Source organism: Gobius niger (genome assembly GCF_951799975.1).
Source record: "Gobius niger genome assembly, chromosome: 18".
NCBI classification, from domain to species: domain Eukaryota; kingdom Metazoa; phylum Chordata; class Actinopteri; order Gobiiformes; family Gobiidae; genus Gobius; species Gobius niger.
In genome coordinates, this window is record NC_136869.1 from 14512888 (window position 1) to 14527480 (window position 14593).

The 14593-nt window shown below is 39.5% G+C and overlaps 1 protein-coding gene across 1 annotated transcript in view; it reads left to right on the forward strand.

Moving 5' to 3' along the window:
* Positions 1 to 538: 538 nt before the first annotated feature.
* Positions 539 to 14593, forward strand: part of pkd1l1 (polycystin 1 like 1, transient receptor potential channel interacting) — a gene marked incomplete at both ends in the record, with an annotated part of 42216 nt that continues 28161 nt past the window's right edge. The window contains 20 exons of the mRNA XM_079576353.1: positions 539 to 726; positions 1814 to 1977; positions 2288 to 2449; positions 2540 to 2778; positions 5434 to 5491; positions 5684 to 5849; positions 5927 to 6166; positions 7073 to 7205; positions 7304 to 7513; positions 7574 to 7755; positions 8632 to 8835; positions 9530 to 9690; positions 9781 to 9891; positions 10005 to 10154; positions 10776 to 10949; positions 11012 to 11095; positions 11193 to 11335; positions 12556 to 12676; positions 13250 to 13314; positions 14510 to 14566. Coding sequence (XP_079432479.1) covers positions 539 to 726; positions 1814 to 1977; positions 2288 to 2449; positions 2540 to 2778; positions 5434 to 5491; positions 5684 to 5849; positions 5927 to 6166; positions 7073 to 7205; positions 7304 to 7513; positions 7574 to 7755; positions 8632 to 8835; positions 9530 to 9690; positions 9781 to 9891; positions 10005 to 10154; positions 10776 to 10949; positions 11012 to 11095; positions 11193 to 11335; positions 12556 to 12676; positions 13250 to 13314; positions 14510 to 14566 — 3012 coding nt within the window. The remainder of the gene's footprint in view (positions 727 to 1813; positions 1978 to 2287; positions 2450 to 2539; positions 2779 to 5433; positions 5492 to 5683; positions 5850 to 5926; positions 6167 to 7072; positions 7206 to 7303; positions 7514 to 7573; positions 7756 to 8631; positions 8836 to 9529; positions 9691 to 9780; positions 9892 to 10004; positions 10155 to 10775; positions 10950 to 11011; positions 11096 to 11192; positions 11336 to 12555; positions 12677 to 13249; positions 13315 to 14509; positions 14567 to 14593) is intronic.

Consider the following 14593-nt stretch of genomic DNA (forward strand, 5'->3'; position numbering starts at 1 on the left):
CAGGAGCACTTTTTCATTTTCAACGAGCTGTCTAAAGGTTGGTGCTCGATCGTCGGCTCGAGGGACGGTCGGCTGTGAAAACGTGACATTTCATGACACAGATTAAGGTTAGGGCCAGAGATATGGTTCACCTTAAGCTTAGGATCAGGGTTATTTGTATTTTTAGACAAACCAACTCATAGATCTATACAAAATCACAGCAGACCGTCCCTCCCGAGCCGACAACCCTGTATAAACGTCCAACATTTTATTTTTTTCTATTTTCAGTTAACTATCACTTACCATCAACCATTATGTTTTTATTTCTTGTGTTTAGGACTATACAGGTACAAAAAAAATAATAAGAAAAAAGCCTACATTTCTTTGACCCCTGCACGCCCTCCTCGCGGCCCCTGCTTGATCTGCATACAGTCCCTGCGCAGAGTTTACATCAGGATATACATCAGGATATCCCCTGCCTCCCCAGCGCCGCTTCACTCTGAACTGTGACGCCGCTGCTGTGATCTCCGCGCGGCCTCTCTTAAACCTCTTTGCATCCATGTGTCCTCAGAGCGCACTCACCGAGCGGGGCTGTCTCTTCCTTCTCTTCAGTGCCGCGGTCTGTGCTCCCTCACAGCGCGGAGACGCCCGCTTCGTCCCGGGATGTGTCCGGAATCAGATCATAGAGCTCGGGAGCAGGGCTGACCTTGACCCGGTGCACTGCTCCGCGCGCTGCCACGGGACACGGTGAGTCGGGCTGATAAAGTATAACAAATACCGAGTTATTACATGAGAATGACGCGTTTTCTTATAAAAGTGGGCTGAAGGTTAATCCACTGTAATGTTGGCACTTTTTGTCTGTCCTTGCGTGAGTTGCGTGAGTCAAATGCTCGGAAGTCTTAAGGCCATTTGGTGCATAAATCTCCAGCTGTTTATTTTTATTTATTTATTTTTGCTTTGTGGGCTCAAGAAAAAGTAACAAAATGACTGCTGGTTGTAAAACGAGCGTAAGGCTAATAGCGTTGCGGTTTTTTATAATTTTTTTATTAGGCTATTATTTTACCTCTAAATTCTATAGTTTGGCTGTTGTGGCCACGAGGAGCGGTTACTGTGGCGACCAGAAGCCTCAGAGCTGTCCATCCTGTGACTGTCCCAGCCAGAGGTGGGCAGACGATGGTTTGATCAAATAACTACAAAATCCTTTGACTCAAGTAGAAGTACAAAGTAGTGACCCTGTTAGTTATTCAAGTAAGAGTAAAAAAAGTGGGCCTCTTTGGAGAAAATGCTGCTTAACTACTGTGTGTACGGAGGAATTATGTACAAGTCTTATCAGTGGAGGGATACAAAACATAAAATATGCCATGAAATCTAAAAAAAAATGAATAATTAAGAAGAACAAGAAAACTGAGCTATGTCTATTTTGAAGCTTTTGCCACTTAAAGATTTACTCACATTGTAGCAACTTATATATATATTTTTAAACTCAAGAGGAAGTAAAAACTACTGTGTGATTAATCTACTCAGTAAGTAAAGTTTAAAGTTGCCCAACACCTCTTTCACACTTGTTTTAGGACAGCGACGGTGCACATCTAAAAGCTCAACTTCTGGGAAAAAGTAATCCATTAAATTTGATGAAAAACTGGATTCCTTCACAGAATTCAAGCCATTTAATACAAAACTGCTTTGAATCTGACCATCAACAATAATGTTATATGTAAAACAAATACATATCATTTATTTTTTTTATTTTATAGGGGAAAAAAGCGTTGTTTTTAATCTCAGCAATTCCTTGTGTTTTTATTTAATTTAATTATTGCCCTTGTTGGTTGGACAGAGTGGTTCTGTTGCCCATTGAAGGGGGTGAAGGAAATGTGGCTCCGTGTGGACCCTTTTTGGAGACGATCAGTTTCTCTGTGTCTCCCGAGCAGCTCCCATCTGGGACGACGTTCATGATGAATGTTTTTCTCAAGATGGCTGCACCTCTGGACCACTTTACAGGTCAGTGATTGGTCCAAATATTTAAAAACAGATCTGTCAATTACAATTTTACTTTAATCTCTTTGTCTTGTGATATTTTTTTTTATTTGAATGACAAGTCACAGCTAAATAAAGTTTTTTTTGATTTGTTTGTTAGTTTACAATATACACAATCTATTTTTTACTATATGAAAAAGCATAAAAATTACAAAAAGAAATGTAAACATATAAGATCAATTTACTTTTTTTTTTTTTTTTGGACCATTATTTCCTTTCTACGATGTGTTTAAGTGAGTTATGAATATTTTAACCGGGGTTTATGCTTCATCAGGGATTTCGGGGCTCGGACGGCGGGACTTCTCTGATGTCACAGTGGAATTCCTGGGAATGACCCCGAAAGGTCAAAGCTCACTCCGAGTCAACATGCCGGATCTGTGCTCCTTTAATGTTTCATCCGACTGCAGTTCAGAGGCTCCGGGAACATACGAAATCAGTAAGTCACACACATCAAATCACAATCAATTACATTAGATAAACACTATAAAATTAGACAAGCTTTTTCTGTGATTTTATCTCATTTTAGGGGTCAACATGTCCAGTGTCCCATACAATCAGCGCTTCACCGTCTCGCAGCGTTTAGTGCTAGTTGGGCTTCTTGGGCCTGTGGCAGATCCTTCCTGTAACAGTCCCGGCGACGCTAAAGCGGACGGGGCAGCGGTGGGGCGCAGCTGGTGCCTCTGTCTCGGACCGGGACAGAAACAGGAGCCGAGCAACAGAACATCAACATGTCACGTCGAAATAATCAGCGTCGACAGCACTCGGGTAAGAGGACGTTTTAAATTAGTAGGAGAAGATTTTACCTCTTAACCCCCACCTAAAAGCTTCTTGAAAAAAAGTCTCAAAATGGATTAAAATGCAACAAAAAAGCGGCAAAAGAGCGGCAAAAACGTGCAGGAAAAGCAACAATAACACAATAAAAAAGGGTCAAAACACGAGTAAAGAGTGATGAAAAAGCAACATAAAAGTGACAAAAAAGTGAGGAAAAAAAAGCGATGAAAAAGCAACAACACCGTTTAAAAAATTTGATAAAAACGCAGAAAAATTAGGGTCAGTAATGCAGGGCTTAGATTTCAAATAAGCCCTTACTCTGGCCTATAGGCATTAAGAAGTTTTTAGATTTGGGTAAAGCTGCACGGGAGAAAATATGCTCGGTTAAAGGGGGGGAAGAGGTGATAAGAAAAATAAAAAAACATAGCAATGTGAAAAGAAAAAAATGGCTACCTTTATAGAAAAAAAAAACAACAACATTATTTCATACTGTGAGAGCACTGTGATAACTATCATAATACAAGTAGAGGTAGAAAAAAACTGTGTGATTAAACTACCCAAAGAAGTACAGTTACTTAAAAAAAAGTACTTCACCTCTAAGCTTTCAGGGAAGGAACAAGGCATAAAAACATGTATATTTGACTACAGATACACACAGAGTACAGACTTCAGATGCCTATTCTATAAAAGTACTAAACATTAGACGTTTTTACTGCTGCGGCTACTGCTTTGTGGCGATTGTTATTTGTGGATACCTGCATGTTGCACACGTTGATGCCCGTGACGTTATTTCTAACATATCGGAACATGCATTTGAGAACTGCATCACCTGACATTTGCAATACAATGAATGACCTACTTCCTCTCACAATCCGTCCGCGAGAAGAGAGTAACCACAACCGCCACCCACAGGACATGCTGCTGCTTCAGTTCATGTCATTCACAGCCGTTACAATGGCGTTAACGATTCTGGTCACACACATTTACAAATAATACCAGGCTGTTGCTGCTTTGTCGACTGTGTCAGTTTTAGCGCTGATTACATGCACACATTTATAGCTCTCATTGTAAAGATGTGGTTCACGAAACACATCGCTTTGCACCTTTTTTTTTATTACTTTCAGCTCCATCCGAAGACAGTCTCACCTTTAAGTCTTTAATCCTCTGTGTATGTCAAACCTTTTCTCAGTTTGTTTGCCCAAGCTTGTATTGTAAAGTAATATAGCTGTTCTTTTGCACTACGGCCTTATAAAAGGTGAAAGTCAGTGATGTCTCCAAATGATTGCAGGCTGAACTTCTTTCTTTTCTTTTCTTTTCTTTTCTTTTCTTTTCTTTTCTTTTCTTTTCTTTTCTTTTCTTTTCTTTTCTTTTCTTTTCTTTTCTTTTCTTTTCTTTTCTTTTCTTTTCTTTTCTTTTCTTTTCTTTTCTTTTCTTTCCTTATCTGTTCTTTTCTTTCGTTTCCTTTCCTTGCGTTTTCTTTAGTTTTCTTTTCTTTCCTTTTCTTTCCTTATCTTTTCTTTTCTTTCCTTTTCTTTCCTTTTCTTTCCTTATCTTTCCTTTCCTTTCCTTTTCTTTCCTTTCCTTTTCTTTCCTTTTCTTTTCTTTTCTTTCCTTTTCTTTCCTTTCCTTTCCTTTCCTTTTCTTTCCTTTTCTTTCCTTTCCTTTCCTTTCCTTTTCTTTTCTTTTCTTTTCTTTTCTTTCTTTTCTTTTCTTTTCTTTTCTTTTCTTTCCTTTCCTTATCTTTTCTTTTCTTTTGTTTCCTTTCCTTGCGTTTTCTTTAGTTTTCTTTTCTTTCCTTTTCTTTCCTTATCTTTTCTTTTCTTTTCTTTTCTTTCCTTTTCTTTCCTTATCTTTCCTTTCCTTTCCTTTTCTTTCCTTTCCTTTTCTTTCCTTTTCTTTTCTTTTCTTTTCTTTTCTTTCCTTTCCTTTCCTTTCCTTTTCTTTCCTTTTCTTTCCTTTTCTTTCCTTTCCTTTCCTTTCCTTTTCTTTTCTTTTCTTTTCTTTTCTTTCTTTTCTTTTCTTTTCTTTCCATTTCTTTCCTTTTCTTTTCTTTCTCTTTTTCATATTTTTGCCCAGCTCTTTTAACACACAAACTTTAACCTCGAAACAAATACATGTTCAAATCTTCCCAAAAGGATGTTTAAGGATTTCTTTCCTCCATTTCTATATAAAACACTTTTCACAAAATTCATCTTTATCACACTTTGCAGATAATCAAACAAATGATTTGTTGACAACTAATTCCTAGTCTGGTACTGATAGTTTTTTTCCCTTCCTTTTTACATAAACAAAAAAAATAGTTAATTAAAATACGTAAGCACTAATTAAGATATCCATAATATATAAGCAGTGCATCACCTTAAACTGAATGATGTTTAACCCAACAACACTGACATTAAGCTGTTTCCCTTCCTCAACAAACCTGTGTGTTTCAATGTAATAGTTAAGGCTGTTTAATTAAATAATATGGACCTCTATTTTGTACAGGGCCAAATTGGCAACTGAAATTACATTACTATCGAGTGAAGCCCAACAACAAATTAAAATGGTTCTGCAATTTAAGCCTCCGGCCAGTATGAAGCATCTCTATCGGCGGCACAAGAAGGTCTGTGATTAAACTCAGAGCTAAAAATATCACGTTTTTCACAGATTAAGAGGGCGACAATAAGGAAGGAGGAGGAGAGAGAGCCCACTCCAAATACTGATGGTAAGTCAACATTATTACTGTCAATAAAAACTAACTTAGTATACTTTAACATTGTGAACTATTTGTTTATTAATTTATTGTCTTGTACAATGGAAAGAGCATTTATTTATGAACATATTTTACCATTCAAGATGAATTATGTTTAGTAAAAATATCAACATATTTTAAATTGCACTTCTATATCTCCGGCAGTAAAAGCTCATGCACCAAAACAAGCCTATCCCACAAAGGCAGAAGTGCAGTTCTCCGCTCTGACCGACGTCCAGGGCGGTGCTGAGTTCCTCTGGCACTTTGGAGACTCCGCCCCTGCACGGACCACCCGGCGGACAATCACAAAAAGATATCGCAAACCCGGCAGGTACTTGAAAAAAAAAACACACCCACACACAATCTAAATGACAAATACACAGGTAAGAAAGATGTTATTTTCTTAAGGTACAATGTCACGGTTGTCATGGTGACCCCTGGGATGTCCGTCACCTCGGAGCCGTTCCCCGTCACGATCCAGAGAGCGGTGAAGGTGAACCGGCTCGTGCACCGGGCGTCTGTGCGGCAGAACCACGCGGTGACGCTGAGCTGCCGGGTCAACGCCGGGACCGAGCTCCTGTTTCTCTGGACATTTGGAGACGGGTCGATCAGACTGGGGCAGAGCGAAGAGGAGCATGTCTTTCAGAGGTAACGTCACCATTGAAATGCAAGGAGGGGTTAAGCTCTTACCCCCCGGCCTAAACAGAGAGCATTTTCTCTGGTTCAACTTTACCCAAATCTATGAGCATCTCGACTGGAGAGCAACAGTGTAACACCTCATTTGAAAGCTAAGGCCTACAAAACTGATAGTAAATCTTATGTCTCTTTGTCACAGCGTTTTTGTCATGTCTCTTTTTTGTGACTTTTTTGTCATGTTTTTGATGCTTTTTCATAGATTTTTTGTGTGGCTTTTTTGTCATGTTATCATCTCTTTTTTTGTCTCGTTTTTGTAGCGTTTTTGTCACATTTTGGAGTCACTTTTTTGTCATGTTTTTGTCACTTTTTTGTAGCTTTTCTTTGATTTATTTGTTGCTTCTTTTGTTGTATTTTTGTCTCTTTTTTGTTGTATTTTTGTTGCATTTTCATTGCTTTATTTGTTGCTTTTTTGTCATGTTTTCCTCACCTTTTGTGGCTTTTTTTTTCTTTTTCATTGCTTTATTTGTCGCTTTTTCGTCGTGTTTTCACCACGTTTTTGGTCTCATTTCTGTCGCTATTTTGATATTTTTTTTGAAAGAAGCTTTTAGATTTGGGTAAAGCCAAACTGGAGAAAATGTGCTCGGTTCAGGTGGGGGTTATGAGGTTTATGAATAAAAAAATAGACTGTAAGGCTAATAAAATAGGGCTACTAAAACATTTCAATACAGTTCCACAATGAATTTTTCTTCATTCTAACTTACCATGCACTGTAAGGCTGTGTTAGCAAAAAATAGCTCTTAGTCTGATGCAAGGCCTCAGTCACTTGCAATATATTGTGTAGCTCTACAGTGGTAATGAAAACCCCTTATTATTAATCTGAATTGTGTGTCCTAACGCGATTGCTCTTGCCGGTTGCAGTGTGGGCGAGTTCTTGGTGGAAGTGACAGTTTTCAACCTGGTCAGCAGCGCCTCTTTGAGAAGTCACATCTTTGTAGTGGACAAACCCTGTCGGCCTCCACCCGTGAAGAACATGGGGCCGCTCACCGTGAAGGTCTGTGCGGAGTTAAACCAAAAGTTTCACCATCTATTCATTTGTTTTTTTTCTCTCTTTCATAATAAAGTCGTTTTCTGTTTTGTGTTTTCTTGCAGGTGCCCAGATTCGAAGCCATCAGCGTCGGCGTGACATTCGAGTCTGAATTCGATTGTGACGTTTTCATTTCTGGAGGAATCCGCTACACCTGGACTCTGTACGATTCTACGGGGAAAAGCATTCGTTTACCGCACACTGAGACACACAGGCAAACCCTGACGCTCCCGAAGCATTTCCTCCAGTATGACACGTACACTGCCGTAGCTAAGGTAAGTGCTGAGTTACCGCTGTTACAAAGCATTAGTGATTGATGATGATAATGCTTCTAGGTGCAGGTCGTAGGCAGCGTGGTTTACAGCAACTACAGCGTCAAACTGCAGGTGGTGGAGTCGGCTCCTGTGGCCGTCGCTCGAGGCGGCACCAATGTTTTTATAAACAATAAAAACACTACTGTGGTCACACTGGACGGGACGGAATCCTATGATCCAGATTTCCCCCATAACACTGTCAGGTGCAGACACACAATGAATAATACTGAGCTTACATTAAGAATGAAGTATGTGCAATATGGGTGTAATAACTGCTACAGTGTAACACCTAAAACATCCAAATCAATGTTTTACGGTGTATTGATCTATTAAATGCAATGTTTTATTTTTATTTATCTGTTATTTAAGTTTCTCATTGGCAAACTGAGGAAGTCGCAATGAAATTCAGAATCTGTTTTTCTGGGGAGTCCTGGCAAAATATCAAAATAGAAAATGATTGATCAAAAATGACATCTCACCTTTTAACCCCTGCCTTAACCGAGTGCATTTTCTCCAGTTCAGCTTTATCCAAATCTAAAAGGTTGCAGCCTATGGGCCAGAGTAATGCCTCATTCGAAAAGCAAAACTCATCTAAATGGAGCTTTTACCTTGCGTTGTCGCCACTTTTTTTTATATTTTCTGTCACTTTTTTGTTACTCTTCTGTGGCTTTTTCGTCACTTTTTCATCACTTTCTTGTCACTTTTCTGTTGCTCTTCTTTGGCCTTTTTGTTGCATTTTTGTCACACATTACTGTCATTTTTTCAGCGCTTTTTCGTCTCGTTTCCGTTGCTATTTTAACCATTTTTACCTGGAACCTTTTAGATTTGTGTAGCGCCAAAGTGGAGAAAATGTGCTCAGTTCAGGCGGGTGTTAAGAGGTTAAGATTGACTAAATTATTGTCATTTATTGATTTATTTTATTTTGTTACACTTCGTTTAAGACGGTTTCCACAGTTTAAACCATATCATTACAAGCCTTTTTAGATTCTTGTAGCATTTGCCAACAGCATAGGAACAACAAATATCTCACGGACGTCCATTTAAATCTTTATCTATATTGTAATGTTCTTGTTTTACAGCTCGAGTTGGGCGTGTAAACCGCTCAGCATCGTCCCCAGCTCGTGCTTCGATCATGAAGTTCCCATGTCGTCACCGGTGATCACTTTTCGGGCATCTTCCCTGAAACAAAGCTTTGACCAGTTTCGATTCACGCTCACCATAAAGAGTGCAGGACGCTCTGCCTCCACTGACGTCTTCCTCACTGTCAAAGCAGATCTACAGGGGTGAGGAATTCAAATGGAAGTCATGACATGTGCTTTTGTATGTGCAGTACTGTTTTATTTTCCCCTCCAAAGCCATAAAAGAGCTTAATATTACAAATGTGCTTGTTTGTGTAAAACTTACTGGATATGTCAAAGTCTGCATATAATGTTTGCGTTACAAATTCAGATTCAACTTTGCTTGATGTTCACACGTTTTGTTCGTCTAATATTCATTAGTTAACCTCTTAACCCCCACCCGAACAGAGCACATTTTCTCCAGTTTGGCATTACCCAAATCTGAAAGCTTCTTGGAAAAAGAAGCGTCAAAATAGCAACAAAAGAGCGGTGAAAAAGTGAGGAAAATGTGACGAAAAAATGAAAAAAATGTGACAAAAAAGGGACAAAAATGTGATGAAAAAGTGACAAAAATTCAACAAAAAAGTAACAAAAATTCAGCAAAAAATGACAAAAATCTGACAAAAAAAGTGACAAAAATTCTACAAAAAAGTGACAAAAATCTGACAAAACAGTGACAAAAATTCAACAAAAAAGTGACATAAACTAAACATAAATCTGACGAAAAAATGACAAAAAATGGATGAAAAAGTGACAAAAAAGTGACAAACTTTTACAACAAAGTGAAAAAAATCAGATGAAATCGTAACAAGAAAGCCACAAAAGAGCATCAGAAAAGTGACACTCAAATCTGTTTTAGGCAAGTGTCCATTGACTGCCCTCAGTGCCACAAAGACGTGGATTGGGACGAGCGCTTCACTGTCCGAGCCGTCTGTGAAAACTGTCAGATCCCTCCAGACTTAATCCAATACTCTTGGAGCTTGTACAGAGTCAATGCCTCTTCTAAACCCGTCCAGGAAGGTAAACACGTTTATTAATCAGCTTACATTTTCCTGTGCACATTATGCTTTATGCATTGATGTTGTGCCCTAGTTCCATTTTGTGACACAGTGGACCTCAGCGCCCCATCGGCCATAAAGGGCACAGGTTTAACTCTCGCTCCAAAGACAGTTATCAGTAATCCTTCCAACCACAGGAGAATATTAAAAAGACACAGAAGAGGTGAGTGACCACATTAGTATACCTAAAAACTGCTGGTAAGATGTTTCTCCCTTTATTACAAAAACATTTTCATGACTCCACTAAAAATGATTGTTTTTTGTTTTGTTTTATAGGAGACGACTTCTTTGATGGTTTTGAAGAAGATTTAGACCCATATTCCTCTGTATTGCCACCTGAATACAGCGGGGATCAGTATGAATCATCTTCTAACTGGGACTTTCCTTTTCCGATATCAGAGAAGGGAGACTTCCAAGATGGGCTCGGTACGTGAAAAGTAGCAATGTTCAAAGCGCTGGGATGATTTGGTTTATTACTATTATATCTGCTTTTAAGAGTGTTTCATTGTGCAAATGTCCTACCGTGACCAATCAATTTACCATTGGATAGAAATTATTTGGTTGTATCTTTCTAACGTTGGGATTTGTTGTCAATACCTAGACCTACATCTTGATGATTTCCTGAATGCAGAGGAAGGGGAGTCCGAAATATCACCAGGACGAACCACAGGTAAGAGATTGTAATGAGTGTGTGTCACTTTCACACACAATGATATGTACAGAAAGACGAGCACTGCCAACAGCCTATTACAGTATTTCATTATCAAAACAAAATGATAAATAAGATGTTATAAATCAAATCTTCTGCCTCAAAGGTGTTAATTAGAAAAAGATCAATTACAAGTACTATGTATCAGTAAAAACGACAATGTTGTGTGTTCAAAATGAGGCTAAAATGCTCTGAAATCCATGCATTTTAAAGCAGGAGTCACCCATTTAGAAAACTAATTACATTGTTTGAACTTTCGGATAGTACGTAGGTCCTTGCAAATACTATAATATGCTGCAATGTCTGTGATGAACTGCACTTACTGTTGGCATTTCCAGTTGAGGACGGAGAAAGCTTCAGACTTGGAGATGAGTTTGAGGCCGGATCCCACAGAGAAGAGGGCAGTAATCTCCTCGACGTCCGGCCTCCTGTCGTGAAGCAAGAGCAGACTTTACTCGATCTGTCCCGGGACCCTGTGGCCCAGCGGATCTTTGAGTCCTACACTTACACAGGTGAGCATTGAAATAACTAGGCTCTTTTTGTAGACGTGCTTACATTTTTTATTTCTCTGTAGGAATCATTTCTCCTCAGCTCAGCTTTAAGCCCTTTCGTCTGCAGCCCGGGAGCAGATTCATGCTTGAAGTCACAGCCTCTCACGGCAAGTCTCAACATGGCTTTGCAAACGGGTATTCAACATCCAATAAAAATGCTGATATCACATTTTTATGATGTGTGTGTGTGTGTTATAAACTCAGATTCACAAAAGCACTCTCTGGGCCGGACTCAGTTGTTCTTTCAAACTAAACCGGCTCCAAAGGGAGTGACGTGCCAAGTGCAGCCGAGCAACGGACTGGAGTTACTCACCGTCTTCAGCATCTTCTGTTCATCGGGCAAAGAGGTACCACTGTTTATGGTCTATTTTATTTATTGGTTTATTTGGTAGGGACAGTGCAAGTTAATGAACAAGCCACACCGGATTGTAGCCTTAGGCTAATTTTCATCCGTCGTCCCCCATGCGCACTCTCAAACACACTCTCATACATCCTGGCCTATTGTACATGTTTTTAGTGGTAGGGGAAACCGGAGTACCCGGAGGAAACCTACGCAGACACGGGGAGAACATGCAAACTCCACACAGAAAGGCCCCGTCCTTGGTGGGAATCGAACCCGGACCTTCTTGCTGTGAAGCACAAGCACTAACCGCTGTGCTACCGTGCCGCCTAGTGCAGGGGTAGGCACGTTTGCTCGGTCGGGGGCCGATTTTCTTCATTGTAAAAAGACCAAGGGTCGAACCTGACACTTTTAGCCAAAAGTAAAGCTCACAAATGCCAGTGCTGTGCATAATATATGACCTCATTTGCAAGCAATTGACAGTATTTTTCATGTTTTTCCAGTACTTAACCCCTTAAGCGAACACATTTTCTCCAGTTCGATCTTTCCCAAATCTTAAAAACTTCTTGGAAAAAAATGAATCAAAAGATCGACAAAAACTAGCGACAAACGCGACAAAAAAGTGAAGACAACGCAGCGGCAACCTGAGGAAAAATTGTAGATCAGTCTTAGCTTTCAAATGAAGTGTTACTCCTATAGGCTGTAAGCTCCAGTTGGCTTTTTAGATTTGGGTAAAGAAAAACTGGAGAAAATGTGCTCGGTTAAGGCAGGGGTTAAGAGGTTCAACTCTACAACGGTAAAAGTACCTCTGATTTGTATGAAGTTATTTCTCAAAATCATCTCGACGGTCAAAGGTTCCATGCTGGAGGGCCGGATTTGGCCCCCGGGCCTGACGTTGCCTACCCCTGGTCTAGTGTTATATGTATATACTGAATCTTAACTTTAGTGCTGGTCTAGCTTGCCACGGCGACTCCCAATTGGCATGGATTGCACGTTTTCTCGCTCACTGTAGGGCTGCAGCTAATTATTCAGGGAATGCAAGTGAACATAGCAGCAGCAGCAGCAGTGTGGCAACAAAACCAAAAGAGTGTCAAGTGTGCAGACGAGTGTTATTACCAGTACTTGTTTTAACCATCTATTATGCCAATATTTTCCCCATTTATTATCATCATGTTTGGCGGCCCTTGTGCACAGTGTGTCACAATGTGGTTGTTTTTGTCTCTGCAGGATTTATTGTACAAATACAGCTACAATGTTGGGAACAAACCTCCACGAGCTTTATACCAGGGCACAGACTTCGAGCACTACTTCAGTCTTCCTGCTGGAGAACCAAAGGAAGACTATGAAGGTCATTACGTCCACACATGTTTCACAAACTCATTTTTGCTGTTTTTATCATTTGAGTTACAGCGACGTCTTAACCCCCCGACCTGGACCGGTTTGGCTTCACCCAAATCGAAAAGCTTCTTTAAAAAAGTGTTCAAATAGAGATGAAAATGCACCGGAAAAGCAACAATAATACAATGAAAATCATGACTAAAAAGTGATGAAAAAGCGACAAAAACGGTCAAAAATACAGCAAAAAAACCTACGAAAACTCAACAAAAATGTGACAAAATGGCGTCAACAAAAGCAATAAAAAACACGACAATTAGCAACCAAAAAACACTGCATAAAAATGAAAATGAAACAAAAATGTGAGAAAAATGCTGCAACAAAAAGTTTAGATCAGTTTTGTAGGTCTTAGCTTTCAAACGAGGCTTAAATCTCCAGTCCAGAAGCCTTTAGATTTGGGTAATGCTGAACTATAGAAAATGTGCTGGCTTTTTGCATAACTGGGACGGATAAAAGCATATTTCAACACACAGAGATGAACAAAGTCTGCTGTGTTCATGATTTATAATGTGCTGCGTCGTTACAGTTACCGTTTCCATAGCGATCAGGAGCAGCGTTGATGGAGGAACCACACGACCCTGTCCCGTCACTGTCAGAGTTCAACCACAGTTTGTGAAAGACGCTTCATCCAATGATCCTGCACTGGAGCTGTAAGAAAATGTTGGATTTTAACAAAATTAAACCAAATGAAATTGATGTTATCGTGACATAGAGCTCAGGATTGTTTTGTTAAACCTGGCCTATTCCAATGTAAAATACAGGAGCGTCATTCTTTCTTCTCAGATCACAGATTGCTTTGAGAAACCTCTCCCATTTGGTTCGACTTGGAAACAGTGCAGAAATCCTTAGTTACGTGAGTATAGTGACAAACGTCCTCAACAGACTGGACCAGGAGCCTGAGGCCGACACACAGTCCCGGACATGTTTACGTAACGCACTTGTTTGCATCGTGTGTGGGATCGAAGCAACTCATCAGGTATTACTAATTATCAACGCCTTAACCAAGCGCATTGTCTCCAGTTCGGCTTTACCCAAATCTAAAAGCTTCTGGACTGGAGCTTACAGCCTGTAGGCCAGTGTAACGCCTCATTTGAAAGCAAAGACCCACAAAACTGACCTCAAGGGATATTTTTCATTGCGTTGCATTGTAGTCACTTTTTGATGTTCTTTTTCATCTATTTTGTTGAGTTTTTGTGGCTTTTTTATTGCGTTTTTGTCTAGTTTTTGACACTTTTTTGTTGAGTTATTGGCACTTTTTGCTGCACTTTCATCACTTCTTTTTACCTTTTTGCTCCTCTTTTGTCACTTGCTCTTGCGGGGCTTTTTCCTCACTTTTTTGTTCCTCTTTTGTGGCTTTTTTTAATTGCGTTTGGTCTGATTTCTGACACTTTTTTGCTGCACTTTCATCGCTTCTTTTTACCTTTTTGTTCCTCTTTTGTGGCTTCTTTGTCACTTTTAACACTTTTTTATCTGCTTTTAAGATGCTTTTTGTGGCTTTTTTATTGTGTTTTTGACACAATATTTTTGACACTTTTTATTGAGTTATTGAAGCTGTTTTGCTGCACTTTCATCTTTTTTTTGTGTTGCTTTTGGTGGCTCTTTTGTGGCTTTTTTGCTACATTTATATCCTCATTTTTGATGCTATTTTGATGCTTTTTCTCAAGAAGCTTTTAGATTTGAATAAAGCCAAACTGGAGACAATGTGTTCAGTTCAGGTGGGGGTTAAGAGATTAATATAAGAAGCCATTACTTTACTGGGACTTTTACTATACATGTCATGTTTTAGGTTTCCACTCTAGACACCATCCATACACTTGAAGACCTTTTACAAATCCCTGAACAAGTAAGTTCATCGCCACTTTTTCTTTTT